A 26,010-nucleotide genomic window follows, 5' to 3' on the forward strand; every position below is an offset into this window, starting at 1 on the left:
TCGGGGTGAGGGTACCAGAGTCACAGGGGGAGAAGGGACTGGAGTGGGGCCAGGGACTGGAGCTGCAGGCTGCAGAGGGGGCGCCTGCCCGGGAGCTGCAGGCAGGGAAAGCGCCTCGGACGTGGGCGCGGTAGCTGCAGGCAGCGGAGATGGCTGCTCGGGCTCTGGGGCCGCAGGGGGCACTTATTTTATTATATAAAATAAGTGTCACACAACCGGGGTGACATGCCTTGCCTGCTTGTGGGATGAGGAAGACTCAGGGACTGGAAATGGGATTAAAACTGAAGATGTGCTCATTCCTTTGTGTATTTACAAATTTTCCTTCCGTCAGACATGAGGAGTTTGCTGCTATATTTGGCACTAATAGAGATTCTGATGCTGCTATTTTTATTGTCTATTAGTTTGTTATTATTTACAAGTTCTGTTGTGTTTTTGCATTTTTCTCTTCTGGTTAATTAACTGCTGTCTGTTTGCTGTGAAGTATGAGTGTGGTGAGTAAGACTCAGGGACTGGAAGTGGGATTACAACTAAAGATAACATGCTTATTCCTTTTTGTATTGTTTACAAATTTCCTTCCGTCAAACATGAGGAGTTTGCTGCTATATTGTGCACTAACAGAGATTCTGATGCTGCTATTTTTATTGTTTATAAATGTGTTATTGTTTCCAGTATTCAAGTATTCGAGTATTCAATAAATGCTAAATTGAGAAATTTTGTGTATCGTTTGTTATTATTAGTGTGATATTTTACCATGCAAATAGAGGGGAAAACGTCCAATTATCGGCCAAAAAAAATCAGCAGCATATATCGGCCATCGCCTGACCCTTGACTTGAAAAACCCATATCGGTCGACCTCTAGTAACAGTACATTCTGTCCAATTCATCCATCGAGTTAAGTCACACACCCACTTGAGGGGGCACTCCGGCAGACGTGAGGATGGGGATGTTCTTTCCGCTATAACATCCACTGCAGAAGTACATCTCGCTCCTGTTCACAGGGCTTACTTCAATGATGAAGCAGGGCTGGTTGTCTGGACAAGAAGTTGTCCTGCTGCTGGGTCTCGGTGCCGTTTTTCCACCTAAGCTTGAAGGTGGAAATGTGTTCCAACTTGGTCCCTGGGACTGCAGCATAGCCAAACATCGCGAGCAGCGTCGGCCACACCCACCACCAGAACCATCACACCGTCCTATACACATAAAGAAGAACTAAAACATAGAGTGTTGTGACAATCTATGCGTTAATGTTTGGCAGCATAGGTGATTCATTAAAATTATACCGAAGAATGGAAAATGTGATATTTAGAATATTTTTTGCCATTTAGTAGCTAATTTAAGCACTTACCCAATGCCTCAATTTGTTTTAGGTCAGTAATGTCTGAGCCAAAAGAATGAATGTATGAATTTAATACAATTCACCCACTCCCACCCACACACAAATCTGAAATTCAATTTAAGACACTTCTTAAACATTAGTGCATTAACAAAAAAGGAAAATCTTAAGAGATTCAGTAGGATTTTCTATGTTAGACTTAAGCTAATAGTTCAATAGTTTTTACATATTTCAATATACCAATTTGACTTTAATGTTGAAACAGATGCTAAAACATGGAATAATTTCATAACTAGAGAAACATGTTATTCACAAACACTAGCAAAGGTAGCTTATAGTTAAGCTTACTTAAGTCAGCAAGTCAGGCTACAGTGTGTAAGAATAGTCGTAAACGATAATTTGTCTCAGTCTTACATGACAGAATAAGTAAACAGAAAATATAAAATGGCTGAAACAGCGTCATTAACGCCAGCTACAGTAGAGGCGCAGAAAAGGTGTCATGACTGAAGTATTCCCAAACTCTGGAAGACCGTATGCGAGCCTTTTTTGCCGCGTGTTTCTCCAGAGGCTCCGGAGCTCCGCTGGTTGACACAGCCATGTTGGTTCATGTGCAGGGGGACGAGCGGCAAATTTCTTTTTTGCAGGGTGGTAGGTGATGTCTCATTAATATTTATGAGAGAAGTGCTACATGATTGGCCAGTGCATGCCTTACAAAATGGTGCGGCACTGCATCCAAGCCTGCGGCACTCAGAGTCACAAATACAGTGGAAACCATTTGTAGTAATTACGTCTGTCTGGCTGATTTCCAACTAATTGATATTTGTATATTTATTACATGAATATAAGGTAATATAAGGTAATAGAAGAGGTATTTAATGGTTTTCCATCTGAGGAATTTGCAAAAAACTGCAGTGCATGATGGGTCGGACCTAAAGGCTGCCTTAACGTCCTCATCTGTATGACGACATACATCAAGACTAGGAAGGTGCATAATGTTCATGTCTGGTTGCGTTTGTTGGTCCAGAAAGTAATTCAATTTCGCCATGTAGGTTACGTTCTTAAAAACTGCTTGGATATAGCCCGATTATATGCTGTGGGCCTTTTAATTTCTTTGTTTACCAGGTAGGCTACCTTCTTTAAACTGCGTTTTGTTAGACTACATATTTAGGGAGGTCTTTATAAATTTATAGTAGTCTTCATAAATATGTGCATAGTTTAGCCTAACCCATCCACTTAAGGGAGAAAGCCAGCTCAACTAGGTGTCGGTCCCAAGCCCGGATTAATGGGGAGGGTTGGCGTCAAGAAATAAAGAGACTGTATCTTCACTGCATGACTGATGTCAAAATGTGTGAAATATGTGGTTGTATTAATAAATGCATTAAAGTAGGTTAATGATTCTGTGCTGTCTAAATTGTATAGAAAATTTCTACGTATAGCCAAACAAATCTCCTCCTGTTTGAAAAGGCATAGAAAAAGCAATTTAGCCACTAAAACTTTACAGTTTTTGTGAGGGACAGTCGAATTCTCTCGTTTCTCTCGTCAAGTTTTTTTGTGATCCTGCACCTACACTTTGCCGGCCCCAGGAGGATGGGCTCCCCCTTTGAGTTTGGTCCCTCCCAAGGTTTCTTCCTTCTTGGGAGTTTTTCCATGCTATCGGCGCCTATGGCTTACTCACTGGGGGCTTTGGGTGGGCATGATATAAAGCAAAGCATTTTCCCTCCCAGTTTCCTCCTCTGGTCCACATTGCAGGACCATCAGCCATCAGAAACAGCCAGACGGTCTCCTTCAGCTTCTTTAGTGTCCTTGGAAGCCAAGGCAGTTTTAGGTCTGAGAAGAGGTTTATCAGAAGGACACATATTACGTCGTTTGTCCTGAAATGTAACATGGGGAGGAAAAGTTAAGCGGTTTAGTCAGATTGGAGTCGTTTATTCAGCAGTGGCAGCGCCAGTGACTTAATGCTACAGGTGCTATAGGGGAGTGAGATTATTTAGACCGGGTGCTTTAGCTTTTCAGCTTATGTAGATGGTGTATAGAAGCACACAGCACGATAAGCTACAGCATGGATAAAATAGGATAAAATATGAAATTCTAACGTCTAGCTCACAGAGCCTCTATGTGTACTTTGAAGAAAAAATACACTACAAGTATGCTGTAAAAACCGCAAAAATGTCTTACACAATATACAGATTTTACAGATAGTTAAAGAAAAAATGAAACCAATATTTTGGGGGTGCTGTGGGGGTACTATGGTCATTGGAGGAGGAGCTAGAGCCCCCCCCCCCAAGCTTTTCCTTGGTGCTGCCACTGTTGTTCAGATTAAAAGTAACATTGTCATTAATAAACAGTACTCTGATCAAATTTTTGCATGTACAAACACAATCAAAGTTTAACCACATGTTTAGACACAATTCACACACCTGTTACATTTCCATAATGCTAAGACTCTCTACACTTACTTCATCCACTTTCTTGTTTGGTACACAGTCATTTGATGGATGTGTAAGATCATTACCAGACCGTCTGCTGCAAACTCTACAGTTAATGAATGGCTGCAAAAACACACAGACACACAAAAACAGTATTTAAAGAGTGGTGGGCAATAAATACAGTGAGAGAAGGTGTAGTAAAGATATATCTAATGATTTAAGGCAGAGCTGCTGGAGTGCAGGGTTTAATGACACAGAACAATTTTAGAGGAAAGAGCTTCCAAAGCAGGGTCACCATAAGGCTATATTATACAAAGCAAGTTCATCTAAAAGTATGAACAACAAATCCCGTTTAACTGAACACTGCTCTGTATTAAAATACTGTCCTCCGATCAAGCTAAGTGGTCCTGTAGTTCACTATTTAAAGAGGTAAATTTAAAGGGTAATTCACACTGCACATCTACCCTGCTCTGACCAGGTTTAATTACTGGCTTTCTAATTAAAACAAGAGTTAAGTCCTGCCCTTTCACCACAAAACACCACACTGCCATTTAAGGCTGATTTCAACAATGAGTTTTAGTTAACCTGGCTCGATTGAGTTAACTCTGGGTATGTAAAACCCGCTTTGTAGTACAGCCCACAGGTCTTTAAATAAGGCCAGCTAGGGTTCATAGCTCGAAGCATAATCTACAGGTCACCCCTCAGATGATTAGCATTTGCTTCTGCCTGGTAATCCAGCCTTTAAGCCTGTAAACCTACTAAAATTTGAGAATAAGGTGAAGGAACTGGCTCTTTGAGGCCACCTATGTATTTGTTACTTTATTGTTGGCTAACTTTCCCCCGCAGGGCATCAAAAAAGTTAACATGAACCTAAATTAATTTGCTAACTGATATGTCCAATGCTCACAGTCACAGTGACTCTTTACTTACCCTCTTGTCCATGAAAATACAGTCAGCCCGATGGTCTGTTGCAGTTGACTTTGGACATTTTGTTGCTCTCAAGAGAATCTCAATGTCAATGTATTCACTGCTGATCTAAATCACATAAACACGTTATATACAAAATTGCCTACAACTGTTTTAAAGGCAATATAACAAACAATAATCACCCAAAAAATGGCAAACTGTCACAGACTTGACTGCAGCAGATTCAGAGAGAAACTGTGAGAAGGTAAAATTGACCAGGGCTGAGATATACAACCATCACTTTCATTGTGAAGAGACATTAAGCATCATATGCATTGAAATTAAAACATCAAAATCAATGTGATTCTCATTAGTTCAGCTTGCAGATGATGAAAGTTTCACACTTTTGTAAACACTTTCTCAGCAGTTACCTTCGGACGGCCCTGGATGTTATAGAAATTCATGTGCTGACGGGTTCCTTGATGAGCATTTTCGACTGCGAGTTTAATGGCCGTCTTGTAGAGTGCAGGGAGACTGTGGTAATCTTGCTGGGCCTCTGTGGAGATAAGCAGAGCTCCATAAGCCAAAACCAGAACCAGCAGGCGGGTCATCTTCCTCTCAGCTTTGAAGGGAGAAGCAGGACTGAGGACACTGATCTGTGGTCCCCTTATCCAGCACGTCCAGGGGCGTGTCCTTCACCCGAAACAAACAGACCTTTGAACAACATTGGAAAACTCTTCAGGATGAATCGAGGCAGGTGGTCAAGTGGGTTTATTGTTATTTCAGCAATATACACAGTACACAGTGAAAGGAAACATTGTTCCTCCTGGACCACGGTGCAAGACAAAGAAGAAAAACAGAAACAACACAAGATGACACAAGTGCGGGCAAGATAGAACTATACAGAGTGAAAGGAGCACAAACAGAGGGAGAAAGTGCAAGATAAACACAAGTGCAACAATACAATACTACAGGACAAGACAGCGCAGTCAAGAACATAGAGTGCAGCCAGAGCTGACCTGAATAGGGGCATCAAGGTTGCCAGGCAGGCAGAGAAACAGAAAATAGAGGTCTACTTCACATACAACAACCCACAGTGGGTGTGGCAGGGAATACAACACATTACAAACTTCAAAGGCAACAACACCGTCACTGTTAACAGCAACGCCCTTTTAGCAAAGGAGCTAAACAGCTTCTTTGCTCGTCTGGAGGAACACAGAGCAGACATAGCCACACTGCCCCCTCCCCCAATCTCCAGCACTCACAGACTCCCTCTGCAGGAACACCACGCGAGAAGGCACATTGCATCTCTAGGTGTGTGGAGTTTAAGACAAGGCAAGTGATGCTACGATAACATAATTCCTTGGTAAGACCCCACCTAGAAAATTGTGTGCGGGTTTGGTTACCATACCTTAAGAAGGACATTGCTGCCTTGGAAAAGGTGCAACGTAGGGCAACGAGAATGATTCCTGGTCTTAGAGGAATGTCTAATGAGGAGAGGTTAGCTGAGCTGAATCTGTTTAGCCTCGAGCAAAGGAGACTAAGGGGGGACATAATCCAGGTGTTTAAGATTCTAACAGGTCTGGATGCTTTTCAGCCAAATGACTATTTCAATGTTAGTTTAAATACCAGAACTCGTGGCCATAAGTGGAAATTAGCTGGAGAACATTTTAAAACGAATTTGATGAAGCATTTCTGTACACAGCGTGTAGTTAGAGTATGGAATAGTCTTCCTGTTATTGTAACACAAGCTAAAACCCTGGGTTCTTTTAAATCAGAGCTAGATAAGATTTTTGAGCTATTAGCTAAGTTCTCCTCAAAGGAGCTTGATGGGCCGAATGGCCTCCTCTCATTTGTAAATCTCTTTGGTTCTTATGAGTCAGCTTACAGAGATGAGGTCCAGAAACTGATAGGTTGGAGTTCAGCAAACAATTTGGCACTAAACAGCACAAAGACAAAGGAATCACTGACTTCAGGAAGGATGGAGGCGACACTGGCCTGCCTAGATGGATGGATGGATGTTTTTATTGACATTGTAAGTACAATGAGATTTAGTTTGGAACGCGCCAGCAGCTACACAGTATATTTACAATTATATAGATTGTGAGGCATAAAATAAGGTGTGAGTAATATAACATAACGACATAATATAAGTAATCATTAATTAATCATTACAGATGGTATGAGGTGTGAACCGCTAGGCTGCTATGGCATGTTTGGTATCAAACCGATGGAAAATCACTCCAGTTTCCAAATCTGGTCAGTGGTTACCACGAAAGTGAATATATCAAAAGTTACACCAGCCTAACGAAAATCATCAATACAAGGGAAATCACTCTGGTCATAAATCTCAAAAGGACTGATACAGACCCCCTTCCGAAAGCCCGCCAAATGGATGGTCAGCCATTGGTCCAGGAGTCGAATTCCTGGTCACTCCTATTCACGAACTTTACACTATAAAACCTGGCACCTCAGAACAAAGCCAGGAGAGGAGAAACAGAAGGGAGGAGAAAACAAAAGACCATCAGCACGAAGAGAGGCAGAGAACATCAGCCCAAGAGAAGAGAAGCCCACAAGAAGCCCTCCTGAAGCCTATCAGTGAAGACCCAGCTGGACAGAGAACTGCAACCAAGCCCAAGCTTCACCAGGAGAGGGAATCAGAGGGGCTCCACTCCAACAACCGCTGCAAACACCGCGCCTCCCTGAGTGCCATCACCCATCAGCTCATCAGCCTCCGCAACCAACTGCCAAGACCCCCCCCCCCCCCCCCCACTCTGCAACCAAGTAAACAAACTTCCTTTCATTTATAACAACCTAAACTCCTATTCACATGCTATATTACTTTAGGACAGTATTTCCACAAATTGCTTGCTTTGCAGAACAGTATTTTCCCTTTTAAGGTTACTCATTTTAAATCTGGTCATTGCATTTTCATGATTACATTGTTTGTGTCCACTCCGTTATTTCGTGTTTATTGTTTGTTAGGTGTAATGTCTGTCTTATGTTAGTTATAGGAATAAATGCATGTCTTTTACACAACTTCAGCCTCCGTTCATTGAGTGCTCACAAGAATCCCTGCCTGTGCGATCTACGCTCTGAAACCTCAAATTCGCCTGAAATATCGCGAGACTCTCTCTCATTGGCCGTGAGGGGAGCTTCGCTACCGATCGTTTACATTACCTGGTGACGCAGCTCGTTGGACAAGCCTTCTATTCTAACCCAGGTTATTACGTGATACTGGTTATTAATGAGTTCCATTTAAGTCACACATTAACAGACTCACGGTGTTTCGCAATTGAGTTTGAGCCGACCATTCAGCATAAAAATTGGTTAATAATCACAAGGCACAAGGTTTAAACTTATTCTGAGCACACAATTTAAACTTTTTATGACCGAACGTGCAGTGAAGAAGCGCTACTGTCAACTGGTTGCAAAAGTCGCACTCATGGCAATCTGAAGGCATTTAAGCGGGATCATATGGGCTTATTATAGTTATTTTTATTTCTATTATTAGTAGTTATATTATTTTGTTTTATTTTCGGTGATTTCATTGTAGTTCTTTCGTATTAAACTGCAGTAAACTTTAACCCTATGTCTGACGAGATTCTCAGATGTAGCGCTTTGTTTCCAGGTTCAATTCGGACGAGTGTCTCCGTTTCTATATATCCTGGGAGAGATCTCTCTATTAGCGAACGGGAATACTTGTTATGAGGTTCTAACCTAAATTATGTTGCGCTTGGACATAAGACCGATAGCTTAGTTACCTATCAGGATCATACTCGTATGTGTGTGCCTGCTTTAGACAAAGCAAGTTTAACACAACTTTGCGCTGTGAGCCAAGTGTGTGTCATTTAGAAATTGGGAGTCTCCTGTGCTTGAGACCCGCCGTGGTTAAGCACCATTTGCGACGAGATATAGTGCACTCACAATTTAAATCTGTCGCCGTAATGCGTGCGCCGTCTCGCTTCAGTAATTGTTTTAAGGGGTTTTATACTGTGCAAGGCACAGAAGAAGGCCACAAGCAGCATGCGCATGCATTAAATGTGTGTGTCACTCATCTAGCGTCGGCAACCGCCTAGCTATATCTTTGGTTACCTCTAGTGGTCAGGCATAGAACTACCACTCCATTTCGAAATTGCGCCTCTAGTGGCCAGGCATAGAACTACCACTCAATTTCGATATTGCGCCTCTAGTGGCCAGGCATAGAACTACCACTCCATTTTGATATTGCGCCCCCGGTGGTCAGGCATAGAACTACCACTCCATTTCGATATTGCGCCCCCGGTGGTCAGGCATAGAACTACCACTCCAGTTCGAAATTGCGCCTCTAGTGGTCAGGCATAGAACTACCACTCCATTTCGAAATCGCGCCTCTAGTGGTCAGGCATAGAACTACCACTCCATTTCGATATTGCGCCCCCGGTGGTCAGGCATAGAACTACCACTCCATTTCGAAATTGGGCTTCTAGTGGTCAGGCATAGAACTACCACTCAATTTTGAAATTGCGCTTCTAGTGGCAAGCCATAGAAGTACTACTCCATTTCGAAATCGCGCCTCTAGTGGTCAGGCATAGAACTACCACTCCATTTCGATATTGCGCCCCCGGTGGTCAGGCATAGAACTACCACTCCATTTCGAAATTGCGCTTCTAGTGGTCAGGCATAGAACTACCACTCAATTTTGAAATTGCGCTTCTAGTGACAAGCCATAGAACTACTACTCCATTTCGAAATCGCGCCTCTAGTGGTCAGGCATAGAACTACTATTCCATTTCGTAATCATGCCTCTAGTGGTCAGGCATAGAACTACCACTCCATTTCGAAATTGCGCTCCCGGTGGTCAGGCATAGAACTACCACTCCATTTCGATATTGCGCCCCCGGTGGTCAGGCATAGAAGTACCACTCCATTTCGATATTGCGCCCCCGGTGGTCAGGCATAGAACTACCACTCCAGTTCGAAATTGCGCCTCCAGTGGTCAGGCATAGAACTACCACTCCATTTCAAAATCGCGCCTCCAGTGGTCAGGCATAGAACTACAACTCCATTTCGATATTGCGCCCCCGGTGGTCAGGCATAGAACTACCACTCCATTTCGAAATTGCGCTTCTAGTGGTCAGGCATAGAACTACCACTCAATTTTGAAATTGCGCTTCTAGTGGCAAGCCATAGCAGTGCCACTCCATTGAAATTGCACCTCTAGTGGTCCGCCATAGTAGGTTAACAACATCTGAGTTGGGTCTCTGGTGGTCAACTGCGGTGATACAACACGCATAATTGGACACACAGGTTCTTGCCTGAAAGCAGGAATCAACTTCACGGACTAAATCAGTTTGATCACAATACATTAACATCCAATTAGGTTATTGTTGCATAACTAATTGATGTTTACAATTGAATAAGAAACACAATTCATTTGGTTTGATTCCCGTTTAACCTTTTTGATTTATTTTAGGTTTTATTTCACCTTATGCTTTCATTCATTCCCTCTCCCCCAACAAGGGGACTTGCATAGAAGTTCAACCACTATTAACAACAGTAAACCAGTTACGTACACAATCCCATCAGGAAGTCGTTTGGATGTGATCAGTTGAGCCCTTCGGGTGCTGGGTGCTTACCATTCGCTCTCTGTTGGTTGAGCTTGTCTGTGGCTCTGCTGTCACTGCTTGTGATCGTACAGTTTGTCAGAACCGAAGGGGAGTTCTCAGCAATTGGATGCCCAAAAGCGTGTCAGCCCGGCTACACCCACTGACTCATTACGGGCAAGGCTGACAGGTACCTCAGGCGGTCATTACAACTTTTGAGCAGGACTTCGTTTAGGGTGAGTTCTGAGAACGGCCCTAGCTTGGACTCTCACTAGGGTGGGTGATACCTGAAGGCAATTTTGCCAGCCGATAAGCTGAGCTCCACCTGGGTTGTCTCAGTTGTGCATACAGAATACGCCCTTCCAAGTTAACATTGCTGGGGATCGGGGGAGTGGAAGCCGGACTCAGGCTTGCTTGGCTGGGAGAATGATTCCTGGTCTTAGAGGAATGTTTAATGAGGAGAGGTTAGCTGAGCTGAATCTGTTTAGCCTCGAGCAAAGGAGACTAAGGGGGGACATAATCCAGGTGTTAAATCTGGTCATTGCATTACATTTTTTTTGTATCCACTCCTTTATTTCGTGTTTATTGTTTGTTAGGTGTAATGTCTGTCTTATGTTAGTTATATCCATCCATCCATTTTCCAAACTGCTTATCCTACTGGGTCGCGGGTGGTCCGGAACCTATCCCGGAATGTGGAATGGGCACGAGGCAGGGAACAATCCAGGATGGGGGGCAGCCCATCACAGGGCACACTCACACACAAATCGTGATTATATTATTGCACTATACTATATAAATAAAAAGTAAACTTAATACCAGTTGTGGTAATAAAGTGCACAGAGAGTAAGAGAGAGTAGGGTTTCACATAAACGTATGTTCATTAGCATTTAGTATTCTGATGGCTTTGGGGTTAGAAGCTCTTATTAAATCTGGTTGTTCTGCAATGCATACTGCGGTAACGTTTACCAGAGGGCAGAAGTTCAAACATCTCATGTGCTGGGTGCGTGGGATCTTTTTTAAATATAATTATGCATATGTAGAACTAGGGATATGATCCTGTTAAGTATGATAGTTCTGTCTCATTATTGCAGGATCGACATCCATAGTAACTGTGGTGATCTATCCATTTGTGTGCATGTCTGTGTGTGTGTGTGCGAGCGGGTATACCTATCCTACCCCATAGCGTGATAAATACCTGTTTTTTTTTTCCCTTATGGGGACCACGAAACTGAAAACCAGGAAAACTCTATTTTATAAAAATCTGTGACTGCTGTGGAAAAACTAAAAATGCAAAACCTCTTTTATTTTGCTTGGTTACTTATGGTTATGGTTAGGGCAGGGTGGGGGTTAAGATTGTCATAGTTAGCGTTAGCATTTATCCAATAGAAGTCAATGAGCGGGCCCCATAAGGATAGGTATACCCTATGTGTGTGCATGTGTGTGTTTGTCCCATATTGCCTGGGCTTCAGGATACCTCATAACCCGGAACTTCATCAGAAGTAGTTAGAAAATGGATGAATGGATGGATGGATGGATGGATGGATGGATGGACAGATCAATAAAAGTACAGAACATCCATTTTACAAAGAACCATCAACACTAAATGTATGCACTGGTCATGCTCCTGGAAATTAAACTTTTCTGAAAAGCAGCATGTTCATAAATTAGCTGCTGTTATACCTTGGGGGAACAAATGCAGATGAAATTGTAAAACAAACTGCAGTGGCAAAACAGTTCTGGCTGCCTGTGCTGCCCTGCCTGCCCGCCCTTGTGGAATTAAAATTGGACATCGGTAGGCCCGGGAGGTTGGCATATTGGGACTGTGTGTGTCTTTAGGCCTTAGGCAAGAAGAGATTGTTTTGAATACTGTGTGACCTCACTTCGAGATAGCTGCCTGCAGTAAGTTCCGCAGACCCTGAGGAAAGCTCGGGCCTTGGAGAGGCAGACAGCGGAACAAAGGGGGGGGAGAAACCACCTGCAGGGAGAGATTCGAAGTGACGAAACCCTAAAAGAACCAAGTGTAATTCTAAACATTAGATGTTCTAAAAACACAATTCTTTCTTTACTTTTGACACCTGCATGCGTCAGTGTGGAGCAAAATTCCATGTATCAATTTATCTCAATGAGGATACTGCACCTGGGGGTAGCACACTGGTACAGTATGTGGATGATTTGTTGCTTTGCTCTCACACTCGCGAGTCCTGTAAACAGGACACCAGAGCTCTGTTAGACTTCCTGGCTGAAAATGGGCACAAAGCCTCCAAAGAAAAGCTGCAGCTGGTGTCACAAAGGGTTAAATACCTTGGACATGTGTTGACAAGTGAGGGAAGGTCATTAGGACCAGATCGAGTGGCCTCCATACAGGAGATGCCCAAACCAGAAACTAAACAGCAATTGCTTTCAGTCCTTGGCATGATTGGCTATTGCAGGCCTTGGATTCAGGACTATGCACAGAGATCACAGCCCTTGATTGACTTGACAATTGGGCTAGGACTGACAGACAGACTGACGTGGACGTCCGAAGCTGAAGACGGCCTGATTGATTTAAAACAAGCGTTAATGTCAGCTCCAGCTTTGGGGGTGCCTGACTATAGAAAGCCATTTGTGCAGTATGTAGATGAGAAAAAAGGGTTCATGACTTCAGTTCTGATTCAGTATCATGGGGAAAGGGGCAAACCGGATGCATACTACTCAAAGCGTTTGGACTCGGTGGCTCGAGCATTGCCCCTTTGTCTTCGAGCGGTAGCTGCGGCCGCAGAGGCAGTGATGGCAAGCGCAGATCTAGTCCAGTTACATCCACTGAAACTTCGAGTTCCCCATGCAGTGCACGCAATCCTGACACAGGTCAGGACATCTCATTTGACGCCTGCGCGATCGGTGCATTATCAGAATGTTTTGTTAACACTGGCAAATGTGACTGTGGAAAGATGCTCTGCTTTGAATCCGGCGACCCTCCTTCCCACGGAGGCGGACGGAGAACCCCATGATTGTTTGCAGGTCATCGACTGTGTGTGCAGGCCTAGGCCGGATCTGACCGACATCCCACTGGAAGGAGGCGACATCCTGTTTGTCGATGGGAGTTCTTTGAGGCTGGAGGACGGATCTCCAGCGACCTCCTATGCCGTGGTGATGCAAGACGGATTACTTGTGGACGGAGGGCCTCTGCCCAGACATTGGTCCGCACAAGCGGCTGAGCTGTTTGCACTGCGACAGGCCTGCAAATTGGCTGAGGGACAAAAAGTCACTATCTACACAGACTCAAGATACGCCTTCGGGGTGTGTCATGATCATGGTGCATTGTGGAAGCAGAGAGGTTTTCGCACCAGCACTGGAAAACCCATTCAGCATCATGAGTTAGTGGAACAATTACTGGACGCTCTCATGCTACCTAAACAGGTGGCAATAGTGAAGTGCCAGGCCCACACTAAGCGGACTGATGAAATCAGTCAGGGAAATGACCTCGCAGACCAGTGGGCTAAAAGTTTAGCCAAGAACTCCACTGGGTTTGGGAATAAGGTTTTACTGGCAAAGAATGTCGATAAACCAGGCGCTGAAAATGACCTTGTTTTGATTCAAACAGGTGCAACGGAGGCTGAGCTCCACGGCTGGAAACGGAGCGGGGCATGGAGTGATAGAGAAGGCGTGTGGCGACATTCTGGGACTAACAAACCTTATCTCCCTAGATCTGCGTATCCAGGGATGGCCAAAGCCGTTCATGGCCTGGATCATGTGTCTCGGGACGGGATGGTGGCAGCTGTGACTCGGGTGTGGCATGCCCCTGGGTTTGCCACAGCTGCTGCCCAATTCTGCGGGAAGTGTATGGTGTGCATGAAATTCAATGTGGGAAAGGGCACTCCAACCGACCCTGCAGTGACCCTGAGTCCCCAAAGCCCATTCGATCACCTGCAGATGGATTTCATTGAGCTAACGCCGTGCAGGGGATATAAGTATTGCTTGGTGATTGTAGATCTGTTTTCCAGATGGGTGGAGGCATTTCCTTGCCGTCGCCCTGATGCTCTGAGTGTGGCTAAATGTCTGTTAAAGGAGGTGATTCCACGATGGGGCATTCCATCTAAAATCACCACAGACAACGGTCCTGCGTTCATCGCAGAGATCCTGGCTAAATTGTCCCATTGGATGCAAATTGATTTGAAGCATTATTGTGCCTATCACCCCTCGAGTGGGGGGATAGTGGAGAGAGCAAATCAGACACTTAAACTGAAATTGGTGAAAATTTCAGAGACGACGGGCCTGCCCTGGGTGGATGCCCTGCCCCTGGCTTTGTTATTCATGCGAGCAAGGACGCACCGCCAAACAGGATTGGCTCCTTTCGAAGTGTTGACGGGAAGGCCGATGCGTGTTTTGTCTCCCTCGCGATATGTCACACTGGAGACCGTGGAAGGGGATTTGCTGACTTATCTTACAGGTTTGCGGCAGGCGATAGGTGCAGCCTGGGACCAGGTTCGTGCCAATTGGAGGAATCCAGAGGGAGAGCTGCCATGAGCTGTGACACCGCTCGAGCCAGGGAGCTGGGTGTTGGTTCGCGACCTGAGGAGGAAAAGATGGAACACGCCAAGATGGAGGGGACCCCACCAGGTCTTGATGGTGACCCCTCACGCCGTGAAAGTGGAGGGAATCGACGCCTGGATCCATCAAGTCCACTGCAGACGCGTGTCCGACCCTGGTGGTTCTTTCGAGACTGGCCCCTGAAAGGGCCACAACTGTGTTGCCTTGCCCTGATAGCCATTTTTATTGTCACAGTTACATTTGGGATTGATGGCATATTGTGGTGGAGAACTGCTTATTCCGGTTGTGTCACCCGCTGTACTCCAACAGAGCCCAACCCACGACAAGTTTTGAACCGAGGGAAAAGGGAGGTGATGAATGCCAATGCCGATGCTAATGCTGTGGAGCTTTTGGCCCGAGCTGTGACTGCTGAGCTGAGGCGCAGATGTCGTTAGCTGTGCGGGCATATACACGCAGCAGACGGTCTCTTAGTCGGACTGAACAATGGTTTGGGGTATTTATTCCATCCCTTGGGGTGGCAGACCTTCAGACAGAGGTGACTGCCCTGCAGACTGCAGTTGAAAAGGTGGCCAATCAAATGCTTGACACCGTGAAGGCCGTCTCGGGTGAATTGTCGGCGGTTAGGCAGGTAGCTCTGCAAAACCGCATGGCATTAGATCTCCTGTTGGAGAATGTTGCACGTACATCCCTGATTCCACTCAGGCTGTGCAGGATCTAGAGGACGTGGTGCAAAAGCAGATGTCTGAGGTACACAAAGAGCATGGCCTGTTTGAGTACAGCTGGGACTACTGGTTCTCCTCACTGATCCCGGGTTTATCAGGGGTGTTTAGACCCTTAGTTTTTAGTGTAGTGTTACTGCTAGTAGTGTTGCTGCTAATCTTTTTGCTGTTTAGGTGTTGTTCTAGTATTCTGTCTTCCCAGGCAAATTCTGTTATGCTCCTACGGGCTCCCCCTCTTCCCTACGCGGATGATCCTCTTCTTCCCGCCTGGCTCTACGACCCTCAGCCCCAGGTTGTCGTCCATGCGACCGGCAACGCCAACACCGCTGGTGACTCCTGTTCCATCCGGCCGCCACCAGCCCGCTTCGACCCGCTGCGCAATGGTCCGGCGTTTTACTACACTGCGGACTCTGATTGTTTGTGAACTATGCGGATTTCGCATGTTCAAAAGGGGGGAATGTGGAATTAAAATTGGACATCGGTAGGCCCGGGAGGTTGGCATATTGGGACTGTGTGTGTCTTTAGGCCTTAGGCAAGAAGAGATTGTTTTGAATACTGTGTGACCTCACTTCGAGATAGCTGCCTGCAGTAAGTTCCGCAGACCCTGAGGAAAGCTCGGGCCTTGGAGAGGCAGACAGCGGAACAAAGGGGGGGGAGAAACCACCTGCAGGGAGAGATTCGAAGCTGCCCCAACTGGTGCACAGCGAGTTATAGCTTTATAAAATAGTTGTGGCAGACAATATATAGCAAGCTATGCGGTAGTGCAAATGTATAAGTAATTGTTAATCATACTAATCATATGTTAACCATGTATTGGCAGTGATTCAATGACAATACGTCAATACGTTAATCATTAATCAAAGGACAACTGAGTATTTACAGTGATTCAATGTCATGTAATCAATATCTATATTCATATCTCCAGTAGGAGCCTAGCAGTCGAGACATGTTCTGGTAGACTGAGTAGAATGGGTGGACTTTACCTTGCCACCAAGGTGAACCAATAGAATTCGAAAATTGTGTTTGTTATACGTTTAAGCTTGGTTCATTGGTGTGTTGTGACCAATCAGGATTTAGACACCCTTACTGTGAAGTGGGAGTTATGGTATATCAACTGGTTGCTGGGAGAGCTAAAAAAGATCTTGGTACCGAATGCCAGAGTGTGATGAGAGCGCTTTGCTGAGTTGCTAGAAAAGAAGAGATTTCCTTTACCTCATCAAACTGAGAGGTCCGACTTTTATTCTAAGTGTTATATTTTAAATTTTTCTACCACACCCTCCTGCCCATTACGTCCTGCCTGTGCCACCCTCCTGCCTGCCCTCCTGCCTGTTTACGTCTTTCCTGTGTGCCCTGCTGCCAGTTATTCTGTATTTACATCCGGACTTAACTAATTGAACCATATAAACCATATAAATCAGGACTTTGTTAACCTGACTTCTGCCCTGTGGAGGATGGGCTCCCCCTTTCACTCTGGTTCCTCCAAAGGTTTCTTACTATGACTGAGTTTATCCTTGCCAATGTCGCTTTCTAATTTTTCAGGCTAGATCTTGCTCACTGGGACAATTGGGCAGGGACAAAGTAAAGTGCTTTGAGACAATGTAAGGCTATGAAAATGTACTATACAAAATAAAGTGAATTGACTTGAGTAATGTGGCACAAAGCAACCCTTCTTTGCCACAGGAAATGTCTGGTGCAATTTCTTTTTTAATTGTACATGTCAATTGCATAATACCCTAAACTAATTCATTATTATTTCTATTATTATCATCATCATCAGTATTTCATTAGTATTCCATGGTATTTAGATTTTTCAGGAATCAGTGTGTGTACTGTATACTTTTTAATTTATTTGCACTATGTGTAGTGTCTCTGCAGCTGTATATACTTGCTGCATTATGCACAAGAACTTCCCTCAGGCATCAGTATAGTTAATCAAATGTAATATTTCTTGCTTGTTTATTAAGTTGTTTTAGGTATTTTGTGTGTTCCACTTAATTTAGTGTAATTAGTCCTAGTTGACTCAGGTTTAGTTAGATTTTTCCTTCTGTTGTTCCTCTGCATCATGCTACTGTCATAAAATTTCAATGTCTTACCTAACTTAAGAGTTTTGTGCATTGTGTTTTGGAGAGAAAGAAATCATTACTTTTTTTCTTTAGATTCATCCACTGATTCTATCACCTATGACACATTCCCCCTGAATATTTGTTTGTTTATTTATGTATTTGCTTGGGGGATGGAATTAACAAACAGAAATAACTGAATGAATCAGGGTAGTGAAAAACATTTATAAACTTATCATTTTGGTATTGGTACGATCCTGTTCTGGTTAGTTAGCCGAGGGAGTAAATCATCCGGAGTTTCATCTCTCAATCTCCTCCTACACCCACTCAGCATCACAGTATGGACTCCCCAATGCAACTGATCTGCACGTATTTGTACTCTGGGAGGAAATTGAAGCCCCCATAGGAAAAACTCAAAGCCTACAGACATATGCACAAAACCAGGGGACATGCTCAGTTCTGCAGGCCTGGAAGTGTGAGAGAAGGCTATTTATTGAGTTTCCCCTCTGCCCCTGGTAAAGATGAAACATGCACAAGTCATTAAACACACATATACTTACATGAAAGTCTGACTGATACTGGAGCTTCCAGTGCCCGTAAACCAGGTACTGGGGTACTCCATTTCCTTCTTGATAATTAGCGCCATTGAAAAAAAAACGGTGCCTTTCCTAATATTAACTGACTCTCAGACAAATGTACTGCTTGAAGACCCTGCCACTATTCGCATTTTCCAGCAGGAGTCACAAATCTTCATTGCATTCAGTTTATTCTCAGATGAGCTCATGCATGTTTCTATGTGCATCTTTACACTTAAACAAATACAGCTAACCTCTGTTGTTATATTCCATATATATTTGTCGTGACTGGCCTTTTTTCTCAAATGATGGATTTCTGAAACTAAAACTGACAGTATTCTAAAATATTTATATTGCCACATCATCGACACATGTTCTAATATGACATAGCATTCCCCTGGACCATAGTGCGACTTAGAGACAAGATATAACATGCCCTTCACGGTAAAACACTAGATAGGTGCAACACTTAATGTCAACGTTGTCAATGTCAATGTTGACTTAATGTCAACGTTAAATTCATGGATTCGCAAATTAAGTAACACGGTTACAGTACAAAAACGAGCAGAGCTGTGTATGGCATGACTATCTCGCGGCGGCGACAAAATATGCTTATCCTTCTAATTATTCAGAATAAAATATATTTGCAAGCACAGCCGTTCACGGCTTCCGTACAAAAAGCTGTCACTACGCTACAGGAAGAATACACGACCAATATAGGATTTACACAAGTCTGCTTCTTTTGTTTTATTTAGTAACAACTTTCACAAAAATTGACAGCAATACTGCTAAAAGTGCAGATCTGTTGCCAAATTAAATAAACAAAGAAATTAATCATAAAAATATTCAAAGTATATACAGCCAGGGGCGCCGCTAGCAATTTTGGGCCCTATGACAAAATATGAGGTTGGGCCCCCCTACCACACCCATTCAGATCTCTGGGGGCCCCTAAAGGGCGTGGGCCCTTAGAATTGTCCCAACTTTCCCCCCCTTAGCGGCGCCCCTGTATACAGCTAACCATTTCCAATCGAAAAGTACATACAAGTCTCCAATATAAGTTATACAATGGAGCGCAGATAAAACTTTTAAATAGTAATTAACCAAACTATATAAAGAATACAAGTTTGAATACAGGTAATTTGTATAAATTTTACTGTGTTCAGACTGAAAAATCAGCACCAGCCTTACACACATTGCAGTTCTGCTTTTTTCTTCTTTTAGCATAATTACCCGTTTCACGTTCACGAGGCAGAAGATCCCTGCAAATGTGAAAATTCACAAGTAACAGGCACCATTAACCTCAAGCCATAACAGTCTGCTAGCCTGAACAATAGCAAACTCTATGTATTACCAATTATTACGCAGGTTGTCACTTTATCAAATCATGACTGTTACTAAGAAGTGGGACTGAAACGCGTGTCACGAGATCTCGCGATATTACAACATGACGAGATTTCTCGTTGGAGCGAAAAGCCGTTTCACGAATGCGCTGCAAATGAGCTGCTGTAAATATGTCGGCATCTGACTAAATTACTATAGTAGATACCCCAGACACTTTTGAATCTTTTGTGTGTCAGCATTTCGGGTGCCCGGCGGAAAATATAAATGGCGAAAGGGAGACAGACAAAACACGAACCATCTGTAAGGACTGTAGAAAGCTAATGCCGCACACAGCGGCTAATGCTACTACTAACTACTATGCAAAGCCATTTGCAGCACCATCATAGCTCTTTATTTAAATTCACTGCACCGGTGAAGAAAACATTTTTAAAAAAATGTTATGTTTATTATTGGGTGCTTTCCACTTCATGCACCCACATACAGCGCTAGCTTAAAGCAATGCATTCTGGTCCTGACGCAATGCATCATGGTTATATTTTTTATCGCCCGTTGCATTACGTCACCATGTCACATGGTACCAAAACTCCGCGAGAGCAAGACACATCAGGCAGCACCTCTTAGCAGGCTGCACAGGCTGGATCCGCCTCCATTACGACACAACTTTGCCCTTATTGGCTTAAGATTTTAGTTACATACATGACGTTTGTATATCTGCTATTTCTCCCGAGAAGCAGGTAAAGCGGTAACTGCTTTTCAATTAATTTACTTGGTAAAATTAAATTTAAATAAATGATATGAATATTGTAATAGTACTCGTGAGCTTTGTTTGTTGTTAGTTACTGTAATGTTGCGCTGCTTTATTTGTTTAATCGTCTTGTCTGTGAAGACATTCAAGTTAATCAAATAAGAACTGCACTGTACACTGTACATGACCATAAAAACTTTGAATCCTTGAAATAAATGTTTTTGATCTTTTCCTTGGCAGTTATCTTTTTACACAGGGCCTCTATGTACACAATAGTTATTTTTTTCACGACTAACAGTATGGATCAGGAGTTGGTTATTGTAAAAGAAGTAATGTGCATGCAGGTGATATTTGTATAGATTTATATTTACCCCTAGGTGATAAGTTTGACAGTCATTTCTTTTACCGTTTGGCCTCTCGGTTGAACATAATAGTGGCGCGAGCAGCTCCACTTGGTTTTTTAAAAATACTCAGCCATGAACTTTTGGTGAACTCAGGTGAATCCCTTCCTTCAGTAGTAAACCTTGGTAGTTTCAGCCGTTTACACATTGTCTCACTAAAAGGTTGATAATATATTTGTCCTTTTACATAGTGATAAAATATACGCGATAAAAATGTGAATATTCATAGATTCAGGACTAACAAAGTAGCTAACAGAAACTCAGACTAACAAAAGGTGCAAATACATACTCAGTTGGTTCCATTGTGTTGATTACATTATAATGTTTACATTGTAATGATTATATCATGGATATTTGGCATACTTTTTATAAAATCGTAATTCTTATATTCTGCGTTATATAGTGCTAAATAATATTCCATAGATGGATGGACTTTATTAATCCCCGTGGGGAAATTGTGTTTTTTATGTCTCCCTCAACTTACTCTTTGTGGAGTAAGTTGTCCGCGAAGTGCAGCTACCTGTTGGGGCGCCCAGGGAGCTGGGGGTTAAGGGCCTTGCTCAAGGACCCACAGACGTGCTGAGGCTGGGTTAGTTTCAACTGGTGACCTCATTACAGGCACAAGGACTGACCCCTGCCCCCCAACTGTGTATGAGTAGCATTTATGCTGTTTCTTGAGTGTGAGCTAGTACATAAACCAGCTAGTGCTCACCATTGCAAAAATACTCTAGCTTTCTGTCATACACATTTTTTTTATTTTCTTACATTGTCCGTTTTTGTTCATAGTCTGTAATATTCTGAATAACGACAATGTAGAGGAAAAACAGATTAAATTCTCCTTGTTTGTAATTTCCCCATGTAATCCACTGCCTTGTGGTAAGAGGTGCAAAAGTCAGACGCGTTGAATGATGAGGATACGATATTGAGTTTAGTTCTTGAGAGGATTTATTCATATGATATTTTAACACACAGTACTTTGAACTGGTTTGTTTGGCGCAAAAGGGCCGATATGCAGACACCATCACACATGGCAAATACGGTCAATGACTGTTTCACTTTGCACCTTCAGCCCTGAGCCGCGTAATCTCAGCACCTTTAATAACAACCATTGCTGCCTCCTACAGGTGGGAATACACTTAGACAATAGTAAATATCACTAAGGCAGGCAAGTACCTCTCGTTTCAAGTGTTGCAATACTATATAACATTATATTATAAACAATAAATACGAATAAATAAAAACATTAAACAAATAAACATAATCAATAATATTCATGAATAATTATGCTTAATATACAAATAAAAGAATAGCTCCTGCAGATGATTTCAGATAACTACTGGAACAATGAGTTCTGGAGGGGAGCAAGCTCTGTTACATGCTATAGAAATGTTGATCTGATTCCTTTCATTATCAGATTGTTACCACTGTTAAAAACCACAGATATTGTATTCTGATTGTATGCATTTCCTTATTAGGGCATGTCAGTTACTTCTGTTAAAAAATCCGTTTATTCTGACGTCGTAAATTTCCTGATCAGAGTTTACCCTCTTTAAAGTGATGGAGGTCCACTTGTGCGAAAGATACATCGATATGCATATGAGATTTCGTTTGTGCCAAAAATATGTAAATAGCACACAGTCCATGTCGACTGAGCATGTGACAAAGAATTTTTCTGTGACAATTCTATTTTGTCAATGAGTTTGTCTGTGGAGCCCCTGAAGGGACCTAATGGTGTCCGCTAATTAGATACCCAGAAATAAACTGTGTGGCTCCTGCCCAAGCATTGCTGCCCAAACAGCAGCTTCCTCCTTATGCCACCGAGGGAGGAGTAGCCAGTGGTTCCCCTGCCCCTTCCCCTCTCCCCCCTGCAGACGAGGATCATAACCATTCAGCACCCGACTCTACCTCCTTCTCGGTGAAGAAGTGCCGTGGCGAAACACTCAGGCAGCAGGACGAGGTAGCAGAAATTCTTGCCCCTATGTTGGTATGTCCAAATCCTCAAGGGGGAGATAAGGTTTGCTCATCTGACACTGTAGATGAAGGAGTTGAACATAAGAACATAAGAACTATACAAACGAGACGAGGCCATTCGGCCCATCAAGCTCGCTTGGGGAAAACTAAACTAATAGCTCAGAGTCGTTAAAATCTTATCTAGCTCTGATTTAAAGGAACCCAAGGATTCAGCTTGCACTACATTATCAGGAAGACTATTCCATACTCTACACGCTGCGTAAAGAAGTGCTTCCTTAAATCCAGCTTGAAATGTTCTCCCGCTAATTTCCACCTATGGCCACGAGTTCGTGTATTTAAACTAATGCTGAAGTAACTATTTGGTTGAACAGCATCCAAACCTGTTAGAATCTTATATACCTGGATCATGTCCCCCCTCAATCTCCTTTGCTTGAGACTGAACAGATTTAGCTCAAGTAACCGTTCCTCGTATGACATTCCTCTAAGACCAGGAATCATTTTTGTGGCCCTACGCTGCACCTTTTCTAAGGCCACAATGTCCTTTTTAAGATATGGTGACCAAACCTGCACACAATATTCTAGGTGAGGTCTCACCAAGGAATTGTATAATCTTAGCATTACCTCCCTTGACTTAAACTCCACACACCTGGAGATATACCCCAACATCCTATTGGCCTTTTTTATTGCTTCCCCACACTGGCGAGAATGGGACATGGAAGCATCAACATACACACCAAGGTCTTTCTCATGATCAGCTACCTTTATTTCAGTGACACCCATGAAATACCTGTACTTTATATTTCTGCTCCCTAGATGGAGTACCTTATATTTATCGACGTTAAATTTCATCTGCCAGGTATCGGCCCAGTCACTAATTAAATCAAGATCCCGCTGTAGCTGCTGAGCCACTAATTCAGTATCTGCTACACCACCCACCTTGGTGTCATCTGCAAATTTCACCAGTTTACTGTATATATTGGTATCCATATCATTTATGTAAATTAGGAACAATAGTGGTCCTAAAATCGAACCCTGCGGTACCCCACTATGAACGCAAGCCCACTGTGAGTTGAAGGACATTTGCCAGTGACCTGCTGGACCCCAGGCAGAACAGGCCTCACCATGCGACAGCCCTTCAGAGACTGGTCCTCCTGCGCATGGACTGGGGCATGATGCATCAGTTTAAACAGGAGCCTGGTAAATCCTGCGAGTGCTACACCAAGCGACTGATGGCAGCATTCTCCAACTACAGTGGGATGGACTCCACAACGGACCGAGAGTGTATGTGATGTAAAATACACTAAGATAGGTAAAAACTCTTTTGTGGACTAAGTAAAACAAACATTTTATGTTCTAGTTTTCTTAAAACTACTGAAACAAATAATTGGCTACACTGCAGTTCCGCTGTTTTGTTTGGCACCCCTGCATGTCGTGCATTGTGTGGAAAAAACCTGAAGGCTGAGGAATGTTACGTAACACAGCTAGAATGTAAAAACTCTCTCTGGTGTAATTCACTGCATAAAACCAATGGTGTTAAGTGTGATGTCTTCTTCATAACACTCCCTGATGTTTGTGTCCGTGACCATGAGATAGGGTGGGCTGCTTTTCTTCCTTCCTTTGACTAGTATTCCTCCTAAATTGTTCATCTGTATTTGCTGCATTGGTACTTGATGTGCGTGTGCCTTGTGTCACGATCGCCATTTAACGGGAGCGGCGGACGGGCAGGAAACAGGCAAGGCAGGCAGGATACGGGGATTTATTAGGAACACGGGGTGCAGGAAACATCTCACGCAGACGGACTTCAATGACGGACACTGAACTCTATCTAGTAAGACATGAACTCAAATAGACAGGACTGATTGAAAATAATCGGACACAGCTGGGTACGATCAGGGAAGCACACGTGGATAATCAGGGGGCGTGGCACACACGGTGGTCAGACTGTCCGGGACCTCCTCGGGGACTAGGGCAGGAAAGTCTGGAGCTGGGTCAGGGACAGGAGTGGGGCCAGGAACAAGAGCCCCAGGGGGCACAGTCATTTGAGGCGGAGGGAGCGCCTCGGGCGTGGGCTCTGGGGCCGCAGGGGGCAGCGGAGGCGGCTGCTCAGGAGCTACGGGCAAAGCAGGCGGCGGCTGCTCGGGCTCTGGGGCCGCAGGGGGCAGCGGAGGCGGCTGCTCGGGCTGCGCAGGAGCTATGGGCGACGAAGGCAACTGCTCAGACGCTGTAGCAGGAACCCAGGACTTTATGCTCAGCCCACTGCTGTTAACTCCGATGACTCACAACTGAGCAGCAATGCACATTTCGAATTCCATCATCAACATCAGGCAGATGACAAGACTGTTGTGGGTCTCATCAATAAAAACGGTGACTCAGCATACAAAGAGGAAGTGTGATGACTATCGGACTGCTGCAGAGCCAACAACCTGTCTCTGAATGTTGACCAAAGAGATGGTTGTTGACGTTAGAAGAACACAAAACACAGAGTGACCACTCTCTGCTGCACATCGATGGCTCATCTGTGGAGATCGTAGAGAGTACCAGATTCCTTGTTGTCCATCTGGCGGAGAATCTCACCAGGTCCTTCAACATCAGCTCCATAGTAAGGAAAGCACAGCAGCACCTCTACTCTCCACGGAAGCTCAGAAAAGCCCATCTCCCATTCTCACACTCTATGTGGGGAACTGTTGAAAGCACCCTGAGCAGCTGCATCACGGTCTGCTTTGAGAACTGTGTCGCCTCAGATCACAAGTCCCTACAACAGATAGTGATGACAGGTGAGAAAATCATTGGGAGTATCGTGTTAGAGAAATATGTACTTTTTTTATCATCATTTTGCTAGACGCTTAGAAACAACACCCTGCCGCAGCTTGATCTTAATTGAGCAATAACACGTCTCAAGAACTGTCGCTTGAATATTTCCACCCCATATATGGTGACAAACAATGTTCAATGTCAGTTGCATATCCTGTTTGTGTACCTCAATAAAAGACACTGCGAGGGGAGTTACTCTTTCGAAGTTGGCTGAGTTCGACTGAGAGGCTGACACCTCGAGGTCAGGACCGGGCTTCCCTTTGTAAGGAAAAGTGGTAAAAATGTCCCAAGGTTCTTGGTTGATCATTTGAATGCAGACAATGTTAGGAATTTATGATCATGGGGGAAGCCAGGGAGAGAATGGGGGTTCCAGTTGGCACCACTATGGTGATAAGGATAAGATAAGGTGATAAGAATTGAATTACAATGATCATAAAAGTCTCCACCCTGTCCTGTCCCGTCCCTGTCTCAGGATCCTCACACTCCAGGGGGTCACTCTTTATATGTAAATTCACTCACAACACCTACACACAACACCTTGGTGGGGAGGGCCTTTTTGGGTATAAAGGGGGGTGAAGAACTGTCTTCAATTTGTGTCTGAGCTGCCTTTCAG

General features: G+C 43.9%; 1 protein-coding gene across 1 annotated transcript; it reads left to right on the forward strand.

Annotated features, from left to right (window-relative positions):
* Positions 1-12,247: 12,247 nt before the first annotated feature.
* On the forward strand, positions 12,248-16,676 carry LOC125715565 (protein NYNRIN-like). The gene is made up of 2 exons (XM_048987287.1): positions 12,248-14,852; positions 15,696-16,676. The coding sequence occupies exon 1, from the start codon at positions 12,327-12,329 to the stop codon at positions 14,748-14,750; it is 2,424 nt and encodes an 807-aa protein (XP_048843244.1). The 5' UTR covers positions 12,248-12,326; the 3' UTR covers positions 14,751-14,852; positions 15,696-16,676.
* Positions 16,677-26,010: the final 9,334 nt, after the last annotated feature.

The sequence above is a fragment of the Brienomyrus brachyistius genome, chromosome 2 (genome assembly GCF_023856365.1).
Source record: "Brienomyrus brachyistius isolate T26 chromosome 2, BBRACH_0.4, whole genome shotgun sequence".
Classification (NCBI taxonomy): Eukaryota; Metazoa; Chordata; class Actinopteri; order Osteoglossiformes; family Mormyridae; genus Brienomyrus; species Brienomyrus brachyistius.